The 23,364-nt window shown below is 43.5% G+C and overlaps 1 protein-coding gene across 1 annotated transcript in view; it reads right to left on the bottom strand.

The window, feature by feature from the left end:
* Window positions 1-19,672, bottom strand: part of LOC146189336 (uncharacterized) — a 30,398-nt gene extending 10,726 nt beyond the window's left edge. The window contains exons 1-4 of the mRNA XM_084603244.1: window positions 19,545-19,672; window positions 14,461-14,602; window positions 5,351-5,527; window positions 3,478-3,636 (exon numbers count right to left, since the gene is read on the bottom strand). Coding sequence (XP_084459370.1) covers window positions 3,478-3,636; window positions 5,351-5,527; window positions 14,461-14,463 — 339 coding nt within the window. The 5' untranslated portion in view covers window positions 14,464-14,602; window positions 19,545-19,672. The remainder of the gene's footprint in view (window positions 1-3,477; window positions 3,637-5,350; window positions 5,528-14,460; window positions 14,603-19,544) is intronic.
* Between the last annotated feature and the right edge of the window lie 3,692 nt (window positions 19,673-23,364).

The following is a 23,364-nucleotide window of genomic DNA, read 5'->3' as shown; positions in this document are numbered from 1 at the left end:
TTTGAGAAACCGTCAGGAAACCCTATATATTGAGGACCTTCAGTTTATGCGGAAACCGGCGATCAGTATACTTTGTGAAAACCTTATTTATTTCTTCAAAGCATACACAAAAATAGAAAAATTTACTAATGTAGTTTAAATTCGTCGTATCTGTCACACGCTTATGTGGACACCTGACCGCGCCATAAGGGAAGGAAGGAATGTGGGAGTGAACGTAGAGCCATAGTAGAGGGCTATGAGTATTTTCTACCACCTGGGGAATTTCAACCTGCACTAGTGAGCTTTCATCGGGCCGCTGTGGCACGGCACACAAATAATAATAATAATAATAATAATAATTGGTTCACAGGAAGGGAAAGGCGCAGAATCTGTCATACTTGTTTCTGTGGACACCTGTACCGCGCCGTAAGGGAAGGGAAGAAGGTGGAAGTGAAAGTGGAAAGAGAGAAAGAGGAGCCGTAGTGGAGGGCTACGGAGTAATTTCGACCACCTGGGGATCTTTAACGTGCGCTGACATCGCACAGCACCCGGACGCCTCTTCGCTTCGCCTCCATCGAAACGCAACCGCCGAGGCCGGGATCGAACCCGGGTACTCCGGCACAGTAGTCGGGCGTCTTACACCTGCACCACCCCGGCGGGGCAAGGCACACAAATGCCTCTCCGTTTCTTCTCCATCAAAACGCAGCCGCCAACAGTTGGATTTGAACGCGGGAAGCGGGGAACAGTATTCGAGTATCTTAACCACTGTGCAGCCACGACGGAATGGGGTACAACAAAGCCGTAAATATGTAGTTTGGATAAAAGATCCTCCTGTAAACTTATACATCATTGAGCTGTTAATATTGAGAGCATTTCATTTGGGGTACGGATTTCTTCTTCAGCCGCTATATTGGGCCATGAAGTGGTCCGGAGCGCCTTGAATGAAGCCTTGAAAGTCGCGCATTGTTATAAAGAAGCACTGCAAGAAAATAATCGGAGTAGTTTCTAGGATTCATCTGCGCTACTTTAAAGATTAAGACGGGGTGCAATATATATAGTGCATTTTTGGTAGAGAAATCGCTGGTGCCCTATTTTTTCTTCCTTTTCCTGTTCCTCCGATTCACTTTTTACTGCGTGAAAAACGAGTATTCCTGGCGAGCTTTTTCTAGCTTTTCTAGAAAGCCATTAGGTGGTTACCGCTAGTTTTACTTCAGTGGTAATGTTCCTTTTTTCACAAAACGCTCGCTGTTGTAAATCGCACGTTTAAAAAAAGAACATCTAATGAACAACTAATAATATTAATAATATGCATAATAATAATATTAACAATAATAATGATATTATAATAATATTATTAATATTATTATCCTTCCATGAGCCGCGCACATTAGTGCCTGTGCGTCTCGAATAAGCGGTGTGGCATTGTAGCATCTTTATTGGTCGACGACACCCCACACAACAATCAAGTGTTCGCAGGTTATCATTGACGCAGCCGTTTATTTGTTTATTTTGTTAAAAAAGTTCCAATTGACGCGAAATAAAAAAAAAACAGTACACTGTTCCCTTAAGTACCCGGCAATGAAGGCTTTTCCGTACTTTCCAGTTAGTCGAGGATAGGCGATCATTACAACCGTGTTTCTGAATTCATACATCCAAAGTATGATTAGCGTTAGAGAAGAAATTTATCACAAAAAAATTTGGTGAAGTCGCACAGATCGCGCTTCAGTTTTTTGCCAACGTTTAGTTAACCACTCTATATTCGAACTTTGTATTTACAATAGCCTGGCGTGTTTGATTAACGTGCAAGACTACTACAAATTAGGCAAACATCAGTAAAACATCACTGCGATTTTAAACGAGACCTAAGAATGCTCCACGAGGAATTAAAAGGATCACTGAAATAAAAAAAAATTAAAGAACTCTGCAGAATCTGCATTGCAGTATTGCGAAAGCACGGATACTGCTCTTGGTTGCTTATGGTTGCTTATGGTTGCTTCTAGTTCCTTAATTCAGTTCTTGTTACCGATTCTAGTCTTTGGTTCTTTAAAATTGTGCGCCAATCCCTTCCTATGTCCTTTTTTGGCTCTTCTTCCGGTTGCGTGACATTACATCCCCTACGTCGCATTAATTCCAGTCTTATTTAAGTTCAAGTTCAAGATAACTTTTTTGTCTTCGACGTAGAGGCCCCTCCGCTCCCTCAAGAAGACCCTAGGGGGCCTTCAAGGGAGAGGGAGTCCAGTAGGGGGACGTCTTTCGCAAAGCGTCCCGTGCCAGACGGATTACCCCAGCTTGCTGCTCCCGAGCTGGGCTCCAGAAGAGGGCATTCCAAGTTTCTTTGATTCCATTAGTAGGCCTCGGAGAATCCGGACATTTCCAAATGAGATGATCCTGATTGGCTGTTATCCCGCATTTGGTGCAGAACTTTAAAGGTTCCTCTCTCTCCCCGTATAGATAAAATGAAAACAATCGGTTTGTTTGTAATTTTCCCCAGTCTCTGCACTCGATAGCTGTGAGAGACCGATCTGGAGAAAGGAGGTCTAATCGTTCATTCCTGTGTGCAGCCGTGATCTCCGTGTACGTGATGAGCGGAACCTTCGACCCAGGTAAGGGTGATTCCACGGCCGCCCGGGTGTAGATATCTCGGACGAGACTCTTAGCAACCTGATTACCTCGAATTCCCACGTGAGCCGGGACCCATATGATGGAGATCTCTCTATCCAATACCGATTGACCAAGTATCCTAACTGCTTCTTTCTAAAGATCCCCTTATTAATTTTTCTTACTGCTGTCTTCCTGTCGCGAAGTTCGAATTTCGCTTTGGTGCTCCTACAGGCTAACGCCATAGCAGCCTCTTCCGCTATGAGCGAGTTTCTAGTGTTGAGGGATACGGTGACCACTGTCTCGTAGTCTCCATCGATTACTGCCATTACAGCTGCCCTTTCTAGGCCGCAGGCCGCATCGCAGTACGCAATTTGAGTAGTCATCTTTTTCTTATAACTTTGACTCTATGTGCACTGCGCTCTTTGTTGTGTGTCGGGTGCGTATTCTTCACCCATTTTAATATTTTGTACTTTGAATGCGCGCCAATCTCCCTTCCTATGCGCTTTTTCACCTCTACTTCTGGTTTCGTGACGTCACACCCATGAAGTCATATCTACGGCACCCCTTTCTCTCTTTCTGCTTTCACTGCCACCTTCCTTTCTTCCCTTACGGCGCGGTGCAGGTGTCCACAGAACAAGTGTGACAGATACTGCGACTTACCTATCCTGTGAACCAGTTATTCTAATTAATTACCTAATTACCTTATGACCTAATTATTTTTTCAGACGCAACATTACGTCACCCTCTATTGATTGACACCACTCATTAACCTTTATCACTTCTCCATTAGGCACAGCTGCTGCGGACACCATTTTGCGGACACGTTCTGCGGACAGAAATCTGCGAACATAGCGAAGCAATGCTTTCGTATTAAAAAGTGCAAATGAAATTGCTTACCTTGAATCGTAGTGTCTCAGCCGTGTCGTAGACGAACAAGCGATTCAGAGCCCCAGTATACCAGTGGTTTGTCCAGAAGACTGAGTGCGTCTTGTTGTCGAACTCATACGTCATGTTGTACTCCTCTATTGGTATCTTCCCTTTGTTGCGCCTGATAAACTGGAGGCACATTGTGGGTAAAGTCGGATCAACATTAAACCGAAACTATAATTGAAATTTGAAGAACACATAATAAAACGAGCTGCAAACAATATTTTCGATCAGTAAAAATCTCTTCTGAACGTGTTGGTGTTTTCTTGCCGTAGAAAGATTCACCAAATCACAGTTTCCTCTCTTAGACTAGACAGAATCACTAAAATGGCCGCTTCCGCCTGAATCGCTTTGCTGCCCTTTGGAAAATGGATTGCGCAGGGCTCCTGGAGGCAGCATTTCCTTCGTTCCTTTCATCTAGCTTGAGGGAACTGCCTTTGAGTTCTGCTAAAATTAAACAGTAATTACTCATTCCATCGACCTAAGCGTAGCCATACGGCTACAAAGGAAAGCTATAAAGGTTTCTCAAAAACTTCGCAGTTAGACAACCAATTCGTCCTTGTCAGGGACCACCACCTTTTCGCGGCAGTCGCGCTACCACCTAAGCTAACCAGGACGATCAGCATAAAAGATTTTAGGGCGAGAGAAAGATCAATAACTCAAAGTGAGAATTGTGTTGGCCGAATATTTAGGGGCATTCCCCATGGTGGAGTAGATTTGTAATAAGGGAGTAATTACTCAATGACAATTACCCAAGCGCAGCCATTCTGCTACAAAAAAAAGCTACTGCTAAGTTTCTGAGAAAGCTGTACAGCTTTTCTCTGTAGTCGTATGATACCGCTTGGATGAATTTCAATGCAGAATTACTCCCTTAATACAATTTTACTCATCCTTGATTGGTTCCCCTAAATATTCTATCTATATGAATGATTATAGTAGGAATTTGGACACTTAAGCTTCACCTTTTATTGTACAATGATGCGACACATTTAACTGCGTCCGTACGCGGTTGCCCTTATGAGACGCACGGAATTTGCGACTCACTAAATCATTAATACATTAATGTGTGCTTCATCAATTGTAGGTGTATTTAGCAACATAAAATCATACGCTAACACGTACTGTTTTGAAAGAACATCCAAACTGAAGTACTGCTAAATACGTCCATGGCAGACAACGGGCAGGGTGTCTAACTTGGGTTCCTAGGATCCAAGTAGTACGAGAGGAAGGTGGTTTACACGGTATGAAAGACCACTGAACAAGGGTGAAGGCGGTACGGTCCGCCTCAGTTCGCAGGTCGAGCCAACGTTTCGACAAGTCTGGGTTCTGTATATCCGACTCCCATCTACTGCTAGAATCCCATTGCGGCTACCCGACTTGGCCTCTCCGAAAACCTCGCCCATATCAAGTGGTATCTGGGCGTCGCAACACTTGCCGACGGATAAGTACCCGGCTATGACACCTGTCAGCTGACACCTACCACAGGCATCCTTGTCACAGAATCTAAAACACGTAGTACGCTGAGCACGCTTATCTTCATTTACAGCAGCATTAGAATAGTTCAAATAAATACAAACAGCATGTACTAAGAGGCTATACCGGTACAGACTATCCTCCTACAATAGAACAGGCAATGGTTACCATGAAGAGCCGACAAAATCTATGGCTCTCAGAAGTCAAGATGGTAATAAAAGTTCACAGATGTAGCTGAAGACTGCGCCATCTCTGAAGGCACAGAGCACATATAGGAAAGTTCAGTAGGTTCTGCTTAGCACATACATCTCATGCATGTTTTTGCAGCCCTCATCATGGAATGACTAAGTGCAGTTTTCTGGCTACTTACCCTATGGCGGGTGTAGCGCTGGAGGTCGTAGGTACGTATCGATGGCTCTTTATAGAAATCGATGGCACCGCCACCGCCGGGGTTGTGAGCATAGTTTATCGCCGTTGAGACAGAGAAGCATATCTTACTGCGGTTGAGCACAGTCTTCCAACGCGGAAAGCCCTTCAGGATGTCCAACTGCGATTACAAGCACACACGCCATGTTGTCGCACCGTAGAGATTTCCTTTGTATTGCCTATCGTGACAATAACAAAGGAAAGCTGCTTGATAATATCTTCTCCTAGATACGCCAAGGAAACATTTCGCTTTCTTGAAAACAAAGTTTCATAGTCATGACAAGCCACAACATACAATATGATGAACTTACCTTGCCTCAGGATTTTCGCACTGTCGAGCATTCGCGCGAGTCTGTTCTTCATATTAACACATGTTCCGTGAATAGCAGGGAAAATGCCATTACTTCCATTTTGAAAGAATTTGGCGTCGAGTTTACATTATAAACCATGATATTTCGACGATTGTAATATAAAACCGAAAGCCTATGACAACTTTTTCGTAAACCCCACGGACAAACGAGGGGTGGTATCGCAATTCACGTTGCCGCGCGTAAGTCATGCGAAATTGGGATGGAGTTCAGAAGAATAACTAGTCACTTTGAAGTATGAACAATAAAATCAAGAATGAAATCATTGCAATTACATATCCTCCGCCTTCCGGAAACATTGGTTGCTTTATGAAATTTTTCGAATCATTGCTATAATATACTTGTGCTAAACATTTTCAACTCATCTGTGGGGGAGACTTCAACTTAGGTATTGTAGATATAACACATGCAGTCCGCGAATTTATTTTTTGTTTTGTGGGGTTTAACGTCCCAAAAGCGAATCATGCTATGGAAGACGCCGTAGTGGAGGACTCCGGAAATTTCGACCACCTGCGGTTCTTTAACGTGCACTGACATCGCACAGCACACTGGAGCCTTGCTTTTTGCCGCCATCGAAAAGCGGCCGTCGAGGCCGGGATTCGATCCCGCATCCTTAGGAACAGTAGTGAAGCGCTCATATGACGTAAGTGACCATTGTCCTATATGCATCATTTACCACAACTATCCCTGCGAACGGCAAGAGGAGGTTATTGTACATTAACAGTTGCTAGGCTGGAATCGTTTAAAAATTATATAATCTCGTGTAACTGCGCCACGGTTTTCAGCAAAGCAAATGTGAATGATGCGTAGAATGAATTTATTGAAATTTTAGTGCGTATATACTCAAAACATTTTCTATTCATGATTGTCAGTCCGTCAAAGAAAATGAGAAAACCGTGCATTAACAAGAACACCTCAACAAAATAAGAAACAAAAATCCTATGTATCATTCTTTCCTCCAGACGCGCTCGGAAGATACTTTCAAAATTTAAAGCGCTCAGAAATCATTTAGACATTGAGCTCAAGGGGGGCGCAAATTAGCTATACTATCAGCACCTTTTGACCCGTATCAACAAAAGCAGACTTGGTACAGCTTGGAAAGTTCTAAATACTGTGCTCGGTCGCAAAAGTAATTCTTGTATTCCATATACAAATACTGTTAATAGTTGTGAACTGAGATACTTTGCATTAGCACCTCACTTTACCTCACTTAAAAAAGTGCTCTGCACCGAGCCATTCTCAACTCTACCTTCGCTGACAGTGTTTGTGTGCCAACTGACGAATATCAAGTAGTCAGCTGGTTTATGGGTCTATGCAACAGCTGATCACTTGAAATCGATAACATGCACAAGAAGTCTTATCATTCATAGCTTCTCCTCTGATTCACATATTGATCACTTGTATCTGGTGGGTTCCAGGATGGCATGAAAATCACGCAGGTATGTGATATTTAAAGGTGGCGGTCATAACCTGCCGCCGAGTTATCGACCGATCCCTTTGCTTCCTGCATGTTTGAAGGGGTTGAAAAAGCTGATCTCTGTTGCTATTACAAGTTCTTTGACGAAAAAGTTATTTTAACCGACTGTCAGTTTGGTTTTAGGAAAGGTCGATCGACTGAAGTAGCCCTGCTAGTGCCTAAGGAAACGATTTTACAAAACACTGAATACAACCAGCTAACAGTCGGTATCTTTATCGACTTCACCAAAGCGTTCGATTGCATAGACCATAACATTCTTATCACTAAACTCAACTCTTATGGTATTCACGGGAGGCTCATCTCCCTTATCTTATATTGATAACAAAAATAGGTGTGTTTCCGTTGGAGACCAAAACTCGGCACTATTATCAATCACATGTGGTGTACCACAAGTAATTATATTAGGCCCCCTCTTATTCAGCACGTACAGCATTTATCAAAAGTTTGCAGTCCAGAGGGTTTGCTTTTGAGCCGTATAATATGACTTCCGTAATAATCGTGGAAGTCCTAGCCATTGGAGAGCGCAGGACGAAAAATCTTCTTGGGAATGCATTGAGATCCACATAATATCGCTGAGAAGTAAACCCCCTGTGCTATAAAGTTTTGATTAGGGCTGTACATAAATCATATTGTAAATATAGACCCATCTGTTCAATTTGTCATATCTGCTGATTACAGCACCCGGCCGCTCTCTGGTTGTAATATGGATCAGCTCATAGGAAGGAGCAATAGCGTCTTCTCAGAACTATTATCTTGGTCCAAATTAAACAGGATAAGGATTAACCCAACAAAACATAAACTTGTTTTTTTTTTTGCGCAAAAAATAACATGGTTCTGCCATTCTACTTTTTGCGATATGAAAATCAATAAGTATAAAATAGTGAACACACATAAACTGTTGGCGTATATTTCTCCTGCAATCTACCGTGGGACAACCACATAGACTACCTGCATAAGAAGCTTTGAGCTATCACTGTAATAATGCCGCATTGTCGAACGATGCGTCTTAAATCTGCTAAGCTCCAAATATATATCATGCTTTGTTTCTTTCACATAAAAATTATTGCACGTTAATTTCGGCTACGACAACTAGGACAAACGTAAATAAACTTTTACTTGTAGAAAAGAAAGTTATTCACCACGTTGCTAACATACATGCAACGCGCACAGCTAGACATGCTGTTGGTACTTATACCATGGTACATGCTGATCATATATATGAATTTCGCTGACTACAGGTTCTGTATTTCTCTACATCTAGTGCTAAAAATGTCCAAGAAAATCTCGGATCCTTGGGCTACATAAACACCCGGAGCATTGATGTATGGGAAATACCACATTTCAGAACAAACTATAAACTGCAGTCACTGCCTCATAATCTATCATATGTGCTAAATAAATCTAAGCACACCGTCAATTTTAGTTCCAAGGATCTGAGAACTCATTTTATGGAAATGTGAATGTAACCTTCCAATCTGCTCGTATCACTTTAAATTGCATTTTGTTCCCTCATCTTGATATGTGTTGTTATATTCCGTATCATTGTGCTGAACATGATTTTCAGAGCTAATGCTTTAATTTTAGTATGTATTATAGTGCAACATTCATACTCTAAATATGCTTGTGTGCTGTTCTTTCTTTTTTTTTATTGCAAGCGATTTTAATGTGCATGTTATGCTACTTTGTGTACCTTTCATGCTGTGCTAAAATGAGAAGTTGATTTTCTTTTATTCTCTACTGCCATGTATTGGTCACCTGGGCTTTTGTCAAGCTGTGTGCACAGCTGTTAGCCCAGGATGTCCATACAGATATTTCTGGCAAATAAATTTTATTGAGTGATTGATTGATTCATTCATTAATTGATAGTATTCGGGACATAAGTATGTGTGTGGACAACGCAAACTACAACCAAAGCGCATAACGTTCATATCGGTCAGTATTCTCGGACCATAATTTCTACATGAAAGCTAAACTTTAATTCGTTCATATGTACTAGAGAAATAAGGTGATAATTCCTTTACATCATGCTTCTTCTCCAGAAAGTAAATTCATGTTCAAATGTGCGGGTGCCAAGTTACACCCGAGATTATCTGGTATGTCAAAATGCACGGAGGAGAGGTAGACTGTCATACCTGTGCTTTACGAGTAGGCACAAATGCTACGGTCAGCGAGGCAAATAAGTCGGACAGAATCTGCACCCGTTAAGGAGGTCCTATATATTGGGTTCTACAAAAGATACAGCTACATAGTTTCAACACATATCCTAGCCCAATCCACCTGACAGATTATGCTCTCTCTCGCTGCCTTCTCATTTTGTTACAATCGCTTGCTTACCTTAAGGCACCGCCAGTTAGCTGTTCTTTGCACAATCCTTACCGAAGATATCTCCTTGATCCGAACTTCTCTCAATGCTTCTCTTGTTAATTTAGTGCTTTATTCTCGTTCCTTCTAGTCGAAAGACTCTATCCTGTGTAAACGGAGCTTCTGCGCTCGCATCTAATAAGTTTGATTTCCGTATCATTGGGAATATATGTAGCGTAACGGAAAAGACCAACCACGGATGAATAGGACAAGTGGTGCCGTTCATCTATGGTCCCTCGTCTTTTCTATTACGCTACAAGCATTCCCAATAATGAAACGAAACAACTCGTCCTGGAGAACATTTTACGGAACTTTCGTGCTATGTTGTAGTATTACCCGGCGTACCTTCCTTCGGCAGGAAAGGTATGGAAGTATCAAGAAGTGGTCGAAGAATAGATATATTAATCATGGGGCACAGCTGCATAAGCAGAGGCACCTACCTGATACTGTTTTAAGAAGAAGAGGTTCGTAGCTAAACTTGTGCACAAGCTCAGGTGAACATTCTTATGTGTACTTCGAGACGAGCTCGTCGAATGCTAACGAGGTGACGCGTCAAGAGTGGTAACCGCCTTGAGCACTAGAATCACGAAAATGTGAAGGTTCTTCCAGTTATCATTATTATGCGTAAATCGATCTGCCTCATCGCTCACAAGATGCTGCGTTAGGAAGACGCTTGTACCGGTTACAGAGTGTGTACACGTCCACCTCATCTTGGCGCTGTGGAACTGAAATGGCGTGCCAGAACTTCGCTGCCACGGATCTAGGTAGAGCTTGCAACCATTCTTCTGAACGCTCTCTGCCGCCACAACATCAGTGCTGCGAATGTTCCGAACCAGCAGGCTAACGCGTGCCATTCGAAGTCAACTTCGTCGGGATGATTTGGTTCGAATCGGCTTATAACGTTTACCGTCCCAAAGCGAATCGGGCTATGAATATCATAGTAGTAGAGGCGGGAGAAAATTTAAACCACCCGGGGCTTTTTAAAGGGGTCATGCCATTGTCACCCAATATATTATTGTGTTATAGTCTGGTAGATAATACCGGACCTATTTTATTTCCGAAATTTGAGCTCGCTAGACGCATGTTTTATTTAGAAATTACGGGTAGAACTTGACACCACCAGGAGGGACACCGGAGGTGCTCCCTCCGACAGCGATCACCGTTTTCAAAGGTTTGGTGACGTAACATGCCAACCCCGGCCCCGGTGTCGTCTGCTGCTGTGCAGGTCCCGATAAGCTGCCGATACATTGTTCAGTGTTCGCGCTCGCTCAGAGACCAGCATTATGCACAGCCATCTTAATGAGCATATTTCTGAAAACAGAACACCGACAGCAGTGAAGCGCTTTTAGTTCTTGCCCACAGATCCACTTTTGGCACGATCGCCGACTACTGTCCCAGAGCAGCGCTGCCGCGCCCTAAATACCGCCGCGATGGCCGCACAAGTCATGACTCAAATGCGATACTGCGGTGCCTTGCGCCGGTGTCAGAAAAGCATGCTAAATTTGTTTTTCTCTCAATAATAAGACTTAAAAATGAATGTTTCTGAGGAATCCTGGTCCACGTACACATATGGTGCGAGTCTCTGCTCAGAATCGCATACCACCTTCTGCCAGTGCAGTATCCGTGTTCTTGTATACGCTGGCTCCGGTGCTATGGTGCCACCGAAGAATTTTGTTTTTACTCAATTTGGCTTCTGATTTCCCTAAAGGTTTCCCACTCCACTAATGCAGCCTTCTTGCCTTTGATTCTTCGCGGCCCTCCTTCCACCACAGTTTCGATGATGTAATGGTTACTGCCAAGGTTCTCTTAAGTGCTACACCATGTGACGTCTTTTTCATGGCTAAGAAAGGTCAAATCCGGAGACGTGTCTCCTGTCACACTGTTTCCGCTTCGCATTGGACTCTGTGGATTCGATAACAACGTTAGGCCTGCCTGTTGCACGTCTTGATAGAGGATCCAGCCCTTTATATCTTCTCTTCGTAGCCGTACGCTGGGTGGGGAGCGTTAAAGGGACAGAACACCGGCCAAAATATGTCGTGAGGTTATGGTGGAGATGAAAAGACCTGGCCTCATACAGTACAGATCGACCACTACAATATCAAAGAAAAGAGGATTTACAATTTTAATTTGCCATTGAAAATCGCATAAAAGCAACCGAGGCGCTATCTAGCGGAGAAGCGCTAGTACTTTCAGTGTAGCCCCCCACGTGACTACATGTCAGCAAAATATCGATGATTTTTGTAACTGCACATTGTTCTCTTTTCTTCCAGGAGTGCTTGCCAAAATTTATTATATTTTGCGCTCTCTCCAGTGCGTCCTTTAATAAAAACCACCCCTGCTTTCGCACCGCGAGAGGTATGCTTTCAGGTTTTGCCACTAGATGGCACTACAGTGTTTGCAATTTCGTGAATGAAGCAATGACAGTGAACACTAAAACTTTCTTCGACGAGGTCGTGCGTTATTGTGCCGTAGCAGCACTGAGTGTGAAACTGAAAAGGACGTTACTCTACGCAAAAAATGTCTCATTACTGTCTAGCGAGTGAAAGTTATATTTGTTTTCGGTACGTCTTTTTTGTCCACCACCAGTCGTCATCGCGGTCGCTGCTCATGGTTTCCAGCATCGGACTACATAGAAACGGGCACGCGCATTGATCCCAAAATTGCCGGTAAATATTTTCTACAGCGTTTCTAACAAAACCGTTATGGAATCGAACATTTTGGACATCAATCTTTCCACTGCGGCAAAAAAAGATGAAGACCTAAATTTCAGTGTTCTGTCCCTTTAAAGTCGCCTACAACGATTAGAGCTTGCTTGTTGGCAATTTACAGTGTTTTGGAATATTGCGCAAACTTGTCCTTCCTTTGCTGCGGAGTACTGTATACATTCAGGTACTGTATACATTGTCTTCTTGCTTGGTATGAGTTCGACAAGGGCGTGGTCAATGTTTTTAACCTCCATGTCGTACCTCATTGCTGTTATATTCCTGTTAATTAGTGTATCCACCCGCGGTTTCTACCATTCCGTACAGAAAGCTCAATATTTCGTTAGCTTTGCTTGTGTTCCTACTTCTCGTAACGTGATTGCTTCCGTATTGTCCTGTTCACTAAGGAGTTGCTGATGAACCAGCCTTTTACGGCGACATCTGTGACGATTCCACTGCCAAATAGTATGCCTGTTATTTTTGATGGCCATGATCAGCTATATTTTTGTTTGTTCGCGTCCTTTCCAAATCAAGAGCGGCGAAGTGCGCGTCTGTCGCATTGAACTTGATAGTGAACACATTTATTGACGCCCTGATTGCCACTAATTCGGCAGCTATCTCCTTAATAAGATAGAGTTTCTGCTCTACCTTCGGGTCGATAATTCTACTGGCCGCTTCAAACGTTATATTTTGATCCTGAAATTCTTCTGTCTTCCTCTTCGCTGGAGGTGGGGATTCCTCTTTTCTATCCTGCTTTGTTTTAGCGTTCGAGCTAACCTGCGTTCCAACGGCGCTCTGTTGCTGTGATGCATTATGATATTCTACGTTTTCAACCTTGGTTTTAAGAGTTTTACTTTCTCTGAGTAGTGGATCTACCAACTGCCTAAGTTTTGTGAGCTCTTCGGTATGCTGCTTATTCATTTAGGCGACTATCTGCCCAGCTCCCCTCGTTATCTTTTGACATTTCGGATGGTTTCCGGCCCCTGGAGTGGGTCCTAGATTTTATAGCAAACGGAGAAATTACAAACATAGAAGAGTGGGCAAGAGCGCTTCGTGCTTTTAAAGAATCGAAGAAGCAAGAAAATGTTAAAGACGCAACCATAGAGGTACCAGAAGAAACAGGTCTGAAGGAAGTAGACAGACGTCTTCTGCACTTATGGCAAGTCGAAAAGAAACTGGAGAAGAACCTAGAGGAACAAAGATGAAACAAGATCATACGCCGCAGACTGCCCGCCTCAACAAAGAAATAGAAGAATATGCATTCCAGCTATGTAGATAAAATTGGCAATCTACATGCAATAGCATGGAAAGAGCCATAGGACTAGCGAAAACATGGCAGCTACTACGCTACCTCTTGGAGCAGGAAGGTTACACGTCAACGTAGAAACAAAACATTCAAAAGACTGTCCATTCCTACGATGAAACGGAAAAGGAGCGCCTTGAAGAATTACAAGCACGCTATGTGGGAACACTTCTCCCTGAAGCACTCCCAGACTCCCATGAACTGCCAAACCTGGACATGGATAGGCCCGGAGAAAAAACAGAAGTCCGGGCTGAAATTGATCGCCTTAAAGCAGTAAACCGCGGGGCCAGATGGAGACAGCAACGAAATGTTGACAAATCTGGACGACTAAATCGCTACCCTCGCAAGATGCATGCAAGATTGCTGGCAACTAGGACGATTTCTGACCATATAGAAAACAGTGCAGATCATCATAATTTCCAAACCTGGCAAAAAGCTACACATTAAAAATCTAGGACAAATTTATTTCCCTTCGTAGGTGGGGAAACTCATGAAACGCGTCATCCTGACAAGGATAAATTTTATATCTCGGTTCAAGGCCAGGTAGAGCGAGAGAGAAAATATACCAACCGCAATTCTTTTGCAAATGAGACATCTGGTGCTAGCCAACTATAACTCTCCCCATATCGTCCGCTTGTTAATGTGAGCAGTAGACACACTACGCATGAGAGGATAAGTTTGGCCTCCATTAGCTCCCGTTTCTCAAAATGCTTTTCTAGCATAATATACCTCACTGCTCTTCATTGCAGCACGCGTTAGTTCTTTAATTTACCAACCAGGGCTATGCCATCTTCAGGGCTCTCGCAGCTCCTGCATATTTTAAATGCCAATGTGACCACTCACCATTCCTCGCGTGTCATTTCGGTGTGCGTAGATGGGGTTGGGTGCAGAAGCCCAAAAGAAACCTGGGCTGCTCCGTGTCTGCTGAAGGAGGTTGTTCTCGTCCGTCGTGTTGCTCGTGCTTATGCCCACGATGTCGGCCTGACTGCGGGCAATAGTCAATGAACGGTCAGTCACGTAATCGGACGTAAGTCATAAACGAAGCTACAACTGCGTAAAAAACAAATGTCCGACTTCACGTACAGCATAAATAACATACCACTGACAAGAGTTAATCAACATAAGTACCTAGGTTTAATCCTCTCACATGACCTAAGATGGGAAGCACATATTAACAGCATTGTATCTTCTGCTTTGAAACGGTTATTCTTGTTGAGAAGACGACTTCATGAAGCACCACCAGAAACTAAACTATTAGCATATAATACATTTATACGACCAGTTCTCGAATACGCTAACACAATTTGGTTCCCTTATACACAGCAGCTTATTAACAAAATCGAAGGAGTACAGCGAAAGGCAGTTAGATTTATATTTAACAAATATAGGATCACTGATTCGCCATCCCAGTTGCTTAAAAAAGCCTCTATTCTTACTTTACAAAACCGCGCCAAACTTGCACGACTAAAATTACTCCACCAGTTATTACACAATGCACTAAACATAGATAGCTCGTTGTATATATCCTTAGATAAATGCAGACCTTCCCGCCATAAACACCCACAAACTCTCAAAGAATATTCTTTCCGTACCGAGTGTTTTAGATATTCTTTTTTTCCACGTGCAACTACCGAATGGAACGGTTTGGATCCCCACATCACCAACAGCACATCATTGCCGAAATTTGTAACCCTTCTAGAAGAACTACTACACATCACGTAAACCATTTCGAACCAAATATAACAAACCAATTACAATACTCTAAATGAAAGCTATCGTATTACTGCATTATTTACCTTGTTTAACTGCATTATTACCTAGATATGCTGTGTATGACATTGTTTATCACCTGCTACCTGTTTGTTTTTCTGTATTCATGTATTTGTATCCTTTGTATCGCCATTATTGTAGTCATTATTCAATTATATGCCCATCCTGTAAAAATCCCAATGGGGATTGACAGTATCTGAAATAAATAAAATAAATAGAAGAACGGCCTAACAAATGTGCGTCGTTTTTGTCGTGTTATAACAATAATAATGTTTATTTTGCATCAAGTAGAACACTCAAGATGTAGGAGGCCTGCAGAAAAACCTGTGAAAGACAGCTTGACGAGGCTGCAGGCCCCCTTGTCATCCTTGTTCGTCTTACCCTACTAAAAACCAAAAGTTCTACGGGGCAATAACTTCATAAAATCTCCTCTATTCGCATAGACTCATACGATGCACATCATTATCATAAAATATCGTAGATAATTTATGATAATGTGCAAGAAACTATGTGATCTTATGCAATTATATGCGACTTGTATGTGATTTCGTATGTGTTAGTGAGATTGTGTGAGAAAATGTAAGGTTATTGCCTCATACAATTTTTTCAGCAGGGTATGCAGGTGTTTTTCGCCTCACTGCACTACGCCAAATCTTGCGGAGAAGTGTGAACAAAAACGCGTTATGCACTATCTGCAGCTCTGTTACCTGCATCAATCTAAAATAACGTAGGTCAGGTAAAAAAATTAATAAAAGGATCGCATATACTGTCCTCAGTACAACAGTGCTGTTGATTAAATTTCGGACAGAATAGCATGATCGTGGTAGGCAAGGTTTTGAAAATTTCCCCTTAAAATAAATTTTGGAGAGCGTGAATAAAATAAATGCAAAGGCAGTTAAAAGACACCAATTTGCAAAACTTTTTGTCAAATTGTTACAACTAATTTATAACGCATTTCATGTTGCTCTTAGTTCTAACATTGTTCATGCTCTTTGATGATACCAAAATGCATATCGCAGTAGATATTTTGTATGGTAACGTCTAGGCAAAAGCCATTTCGCAGAACGCTAGCGTACAGAATTTTAGCTTGGCTCTGTTATTAAAATGTCCGGAATGTAAGGTGGGTGTTTATTTCTAAAATTTTGGGAACTTGAGTAGTCATAATGTGCACCACCAGCCAGGTGCGAGCGCCAGGCGATGACCATGCGGCTACAGCGTGAGCCCGTCCTCTTTGCAATGCTTCGCGGACAGAAGAGGAGGAAATGTGGCGACTTAAGGGGCGCACGAGACGACTGGGTCATAGGAAGGCTTGACGAGTTGGACATGCACCATCTCGCGGCCTCGGAGACGGAGATCGGCAGACCGCTTTAAGGATTCAACAAGTAATTAACAGGAGATGTCCTCTTCAAGACACGATCGCGACCTTGATGTATGATAAGAAGATTTGAAGGGAGTGGCGTACTGGGAGGAATTCATGGCCAAAGAAGAGAGCCAGCGAGGTGTGGGGAGCAGGTGGATCTTCGTGTCGGGCTTTTTAGAGGCATTGGATAGCTGTGGTTTGGGACCAGATAACCTGGTGGCAATCTTCAGTATACTGAACAGATTGTGAAACAGTGGAGCATTCATATGTGTCAGGGTAATTGGAGAGCACAATATTGATGGCGAAGGAGGGATGTGGGCCGTATAGAAGGAAGAAATTAGCAAAACGTGTATTACACTGTGCAGCAGTATTGTATGCGAAATTGAGAACCTTGTCCCTGTTCGTGTGATTCGAGCCTACGTACACAGCGAGCATGTCACCCAGAGTGCGGTTAAAATGTATCGTTAGGCCGTTGGTCTCAGGATGGTGCATAGAGCCAGTTAAATGCATGATATTGCATTGTCGAACTGTCGAAGGGCTTTGATAACATCAGACAAAAAGAAGCGGCCGCACAAGAAGAAACGCTATATCCTGGGCTGTCGCAGCAGGGTGCGCAGCGGTTTCAGCATACCGCGCCAAGTGATTAATGGCAACAACAACTCGTCTTTTTTACAGATACAATGTACGGGAGAGGCCCGTATGAATAAATGCCAATGCGGTCTAAAGGTCGAGACAAAGGGAGTGCACATCTTGAAAAGGAACATGTGGCCGCATTAGAAGTCAGTGTGACAATATGAGCATATGTAAGCCCGTAGGTGTCTACGAATGACGAGGAGCCATTTTAGTCCGTCAGAATGGTAGTTCCGGCTGTAGAGCAGGTTGTCTCGTATTTTGAGGATGTGGAGCCTGACGACGCAGCTGGGCACGCAGTGGTGTAGCCCCCGATGGGTTGGACAGAAAAAATCCTTACGATGTTCAGAAGAGGCGTGTCACTGATGGTCGGAGACGAAACACCAGTTGGGCGACAGGTTGTATAGCATCACAGACCACATGAAGTCACCTAATAGAGCAGGAAGGAGCTCGGCTATATAAATGGTGAGATGACAAAAGAACCCAGCCCTTGCATATAGGGCGAGACACGCTACTCCTATAGCCACAGTCATTTTTTCCGCCTTGGCATAACAGCGGGTCTTTATACCTATGTCGAGGGGTTTTAATGCACTGCTCTAACTTACGATTGTCTGCTAATGATTATTTGTGAGATATTTGGAAGTTTTCAAATAGTGTCTGTGTGAACGCTTATGGACATAGTTTGCTCGTTCTTGTAGCATTATGCCTATGTGCCGTGGCACTCCGTTATTCCCCTGTCCCCTAACCAATTGTGTTACCCTATCCAATATCCAAAAACTCGATATTATAGGCCAAACTTCATGATTACAAATTGGACCAGTAAAAGGTGCATATACGAACGAACGAGAAGTCAATTGAGAGCCGCCGGCAGGAGCCGTTTGTCGATGTGGCATCGTACCTTCAAAGACGGAGGTTATGTGTCTCCATGTTTTCACTTTCGACTTGAAACTTCTTTCGTCTTCCCTTTCTTATACTCGGTATTTTTCCAAACGCTCTCATGCGTACTATCCTCATGTTTAAGCAGTTGTGTTTACGTTCATTTAAAATTTATTGAGTCGCTTGTGCGTTGTTGGCTGCATGGTAACTTGATTCTTTGCTGTATTCATTATTTACTAAAACTTTAATTGATATGAATGGCTGGAGCAATTAAGATCATAAACCAGGAGGCCTAATAAAAGTTAAACACAGGCCCTGATGTTAGGCATTTTAAATAGCAACCAAGCTATTTCCGCGTAAGTAATACCATATCGATTCACCACTTATCCCGGACATCGTACTCTGATCAGTCATGTTTAAATTCCGATGTTTCCTCGTAGTCTTGTATTCATGTTTCAGATAATAGTTGTTCCTTGTTCTTTTGTCATGCAAGTACTGTGTCCAAGTGCGTTCAGAAGTTTCTCTTCTACTTTTTGCATTTTTTTTCGTGCTGCCTGCAAAAAGCAGTATTCTTTGCCTTTGCGCTTTCTCTAAATATTTGTTTCGTTTAACAGATTCTTAGCGCTGACGACTCTTGTTATTAGCCTTTTTTTCAGCTTTAGTACTGACAGCACAACTTCAATTTTTATTCCGGCGAATTTACGCATCAGCACAGCCTGGCAGGTCGCTGCCGACACGCACCATCAACATACGTTCGTACCCTACTGAAAAAATTGTATGAGTCAATACCCTCACATTTTCACACACAATTTCACTCAATTCACATAAGAAATTACATACAATTCGCATAAATTATCACAAGGTCTAATAGATTCTTGTATATTATCATAAATTATGTACGATATTTTATGATAATGATGTGCACCGTATATGAGAGTCTATGCGATTAGATGAGATTTTATGAGGTTAATGCCCCGTAGAACTTTTGGCTTTTCAGTAGGGTATCAAAGAGGACGAAAACCCCGCCGGGGTGGCGCAGTGGTTACGGCGCAAAACTACTGTTCCCACGGAAGCGGGATCGAATCCCGGCCTCGGCGGCCGCTTTTCGGTGGAGGCGAAAAGCAAGGCGCCCGTGTGCCGTGCGATGTCAGTGCACGTTAAAGAACCCCAGGTGGTCGAAATTTCCGGAGTCCTCCACTACGGCGTCTCTCATAGCCTGAGTCGCTTTGGGACGTTAAACCCCACAAACCAAACCAAACCAAATAGGACGAAAAAGGTAAAAGCATCTCACCTGATGTAGCTATAGACGAGTTTCTCCGTAACGCCAGAAGCGTTACCCTGTGCTAATGGCCATACGGCAGCTGTGTGTATGTAACGCCAGCCCGGTCGTAAGATGGGATTTTCTCGGCCACGAAATATGCTCTTCTAAAAGTGGGAAAAAAAAGAAATGGCCAAGTTAGAGGAGAATTCATGTAATTTAACAAAACTTTTGTCGCCCAAATGTTCAACACATAAGCAACGTTTCGCCAAGATGAATCGGAAGCTACGGAGCCGAAGCACTCACTCCCGTCCTACGCTGCGGAGGACTTTTTTAACATTGTGTGGGCTAGTGGGTATGCTTGATATTTCATAGCATAAGAAGGTGAACCGTCACAAGCGCTTACTTCCATTAGTGTGACTGCCAAACATTTCTTAGATAAGGGGCTGTGTATGAACCGGCAAAACGTGTTCGCGAGTTTTTCACGAACGGCAAAACGTGTTCACGAAATTTAACACATCACCACTTTAAAACTTCATTTTTTTCATTCATGTGTACATACTATTAGCGCGAATTAAGACATTATTGAATTAACAGCCTCAGTCGGCCCCTCGTCTTGTTCCTGCCATATGGAAAATCAAGGACCTTATTCGCCTTTTGCAGCTATTCTACAAAACCACTGCAGTCCTTTTTTTGAGCAGGAGACGCATGAGCATGCTCACCAAGAGCGATGAACACATGGGGGAAACTTTTACGGCGTGAGCGAACTAACAACGCTCTCTAGAAGCTTCTAAGAATACGAAATTCAATTGCTTAAAATACGACGATCAATACACACACAAGTGTTCATCACTTAAAGCATATTTCTAACACAACTGAAGACTTTCAAGGCTTAAACAATCTCCCAGATTACAGCAATTAGAGTTTCTGGTATATTACTAATGCTGTACGAGCTGTCCCAAGGAGCACCGCCACTGATTACACAAAAATAGGCTGTTGAGGCCACGAAAACTTCTCTTGTGGAAAAATATTACAAGTTTTTGCGGGCATAAGTTTTGTTTCCGGGGGATGGAATTTTTTGTGTAGAAGACATATCTTTACTTGTAGCTGCCATTTCAGCGACATTAATCGACTCTCACCTTCACCGTACTCGTTTATCATAGAGGCATCTCGATAATCATGGGGAGAGTACTCGTGAGATAACGGATACATAATACAGTGTATGCCGCTAACACACTGCCGCAGTACAGGATGCCCCGGACCATGCGCATTGTACAAGTACATCGGAGGTAGCTACCGTGGGGAAAGAGATGGTTAAGGCAAAAGCGGGGAAATACCTAACTAAAGGGTGCTTAATTCGAAGAGCCCAGAGGGTGGCTGACATGGCAGGGCGAAGTCATTGCCAGAACGCAGTAATGCGGAGACATGCTAGCCAGCATGTCTGAAGAGTCCGTGACGTGTCGCTGCTTTAACCGACCTTCGGAACAGTTTCTTTTATTGCGAAAGCAATACTACTCTAGGTTTCCAGCCTTCAGCGTAGCGCGGCGGAAGCCACGTCTTACCCAGCGACGCTGTGACGTCACACCCAGCGTGACACTAGTGTGAGAGCTTGGCTACCAACTCAAGCGTTCGGCGTAGCGCGGCGGTAGCCACGTCTTACCCACGTGACGCTGTGACGTCACACCCCGCGTGACACACGCGCTGGCAGGAGCTGCCAACTTGGGTCTTTCGTTTCACATGGAGCGGTTATGTCAGAATCGGCCTTCTAGGACCCTGGCTTTCGCGTTACCCCTATAGGCCCCTAAGGCACTTTCATGCGGCTTGGTTAAAGCGGGGCTTTGTAGGGAGCACTGCACGTACACGTCTGCTCTCCGTGAAGGCCGAAGAGCGGCTGACGCTAGGGGACAGGGTCCAAATTTGAGGGCGTGCGAGCGACACGTTGTTGCACAGTCTGGAGTAACATGCGCTTGTACAGCATTGCCCGGTGACGTCGGCAACTGAGATACACCCCACTCTCTCATTGGTTGCTGCTGGGATGCTGATTGGCCTCCTCATTGGCCAAAGCGCTCGCCGTGGCGCAATACCACCTAGGTTCGCGAAGTCGCCACCGTCTTTTTCGTCTCTCAAGGTCATGGAGAGAAATATAAAGAGGAAGAGGCAAGAGAGCACGTGTCGGACCTCCACCAGCGACATTCGTGATTGCAGCCAGAAGTGCTACGCAGCGAAAACAGACTGTGTAGTATGTGACCAATTCTACCCTGCCGTACCCCTACCTTTAAAAATTCGCATTACGCAATCATAACGCTTATATCAAACTTTGACAAAGTTTGTTTCTTCTGTATTAATTGCTTCTGCTGAATATTTGTGTAGCATTTCATCAATATATTGTAAAATGTACCTTGGACCTTGGAATGTAGCCGGCCCTAAGGACTAAAAACTAAATAGTAAAATTAACCGGCAGCGCTTACCCAGCGAAAGCGAAGACTACATTACATTTCAATCAAAGACTACAGCACTATAGTTGATTACGCCTTGAATTCCTTTAAGGGCATATAGGAGGCATCACCCTGCATCAACAAAATCCAATCTCCGATGTGACAAACACACTCACAGTATTCGTTTAGGAAAATAGTCGCGCTTATGGCAGCCGCAAGATTCAGGACCAATGGCTAGCGGTAACTCGGGCGCAAGGCCTAAGCGGCAGGCTGCAGCCCTACGAAAATGTGAAAATGCCCAGGCAGAGTATCGTACATCAATATAGAGGCCAATAAAGGGCGAAAGGGGCACGAGGCTAAGTGCTAACTCGAGTAGAACGTTAAGAATAGTGCAGACTCGTAAGCAGACTCCAGAGCAAGAGTCCCCAAAGGCTTTCATGACACCAAAGCACAAAACTGAAACCGTAGGGCTGAGCGAGAGAAATTTTTTTTAATGACAGCCAATCTGGGACTAGGTCTGGCTAAGAATCACACTGCACGTTTTTTCTTTAGGCCTAACCTAGCGATGTAAGTTATTTGTCTCTCTGTGTTTTGTCGAAGCTCTAACACACACCTTAGATCAATTGTACGATTGAAAAAGGAGCTGTACAACTTGAATTCAAAATTTGTCAGCAAAGAAAAATTGGTCGTAGTCCGGAGTTAAAATCAGGAGCCACTGCCCTATCGTAGCACCGTTTGGTAGAGTGACTCTTTGGCAGTCCGTCAACCAAACGGGTTAATCACGGACAGCTGGAGTGAATTCGCACGACACTGGTCTATTGTTTTTGCGGAGTAGAACCACCTCGTATCAAACGTGTGCCTCAACCATTCTTTGTGCCCAGTTCTAGGTGGCGCCATAAGTTTTCTTTTTCGACGTAGCATACAGTTCTTAGTTTAGGCGCTAGTTTGCAACAGGTATTAAAGCTGACCGGACGAGTAGCTTCCATTTTGTATATTTTGAGCATTCCCTGAGATAATACAAACCTTGTGACACGACGTATATCACACAGACTTCCAAGAGATAACTGTCAAATTGCAGCTTGGCTCACGGCCATCTCATCGAATTACCTTGCCCGCACAAAGAACCAGTGCTATCGTATACCTGCAAGCAAGCTGTCTAGGGCGTGCAAACGAATATCTTTATTAATTTCTATCCCCCTAATTTACCCAGCTACACTGAATATACGGTATACCTTGAGAGCAAATCACTTGTGAATATTCAACTATCTTGAAGCACTACAGAATATATTCCCGTGCAATAGATAACAAGATTGAGAACTGAGTTCTCGTGCTCTTACAGGTATCCCTACATCTTACAATCACCGCTGTCCTCATAAAAATGAATTTCCTACGTTAGATTACTATGATGTATGGCATGC

This window comes from Amblyomma maculatum, chromosome 5, assembly GCF_055883805.1.
Source record: "Amblyomma maculatum isolate TAMU_Amacu chromosome 5, ASM5588380v1, whole genome shotgun sequence".
Classification (NCBI taxonomy): Eukaryota; Metazoa; Arthropoda; class Arachnida; order Ixodida; family Ixodidae; genus Amblyomma; species Amblyomma maculatum.
Note: the sequence above shows the minus strand (reverse complement) of the source record. Positions and strands in the feature narration are given on the sequence as shown.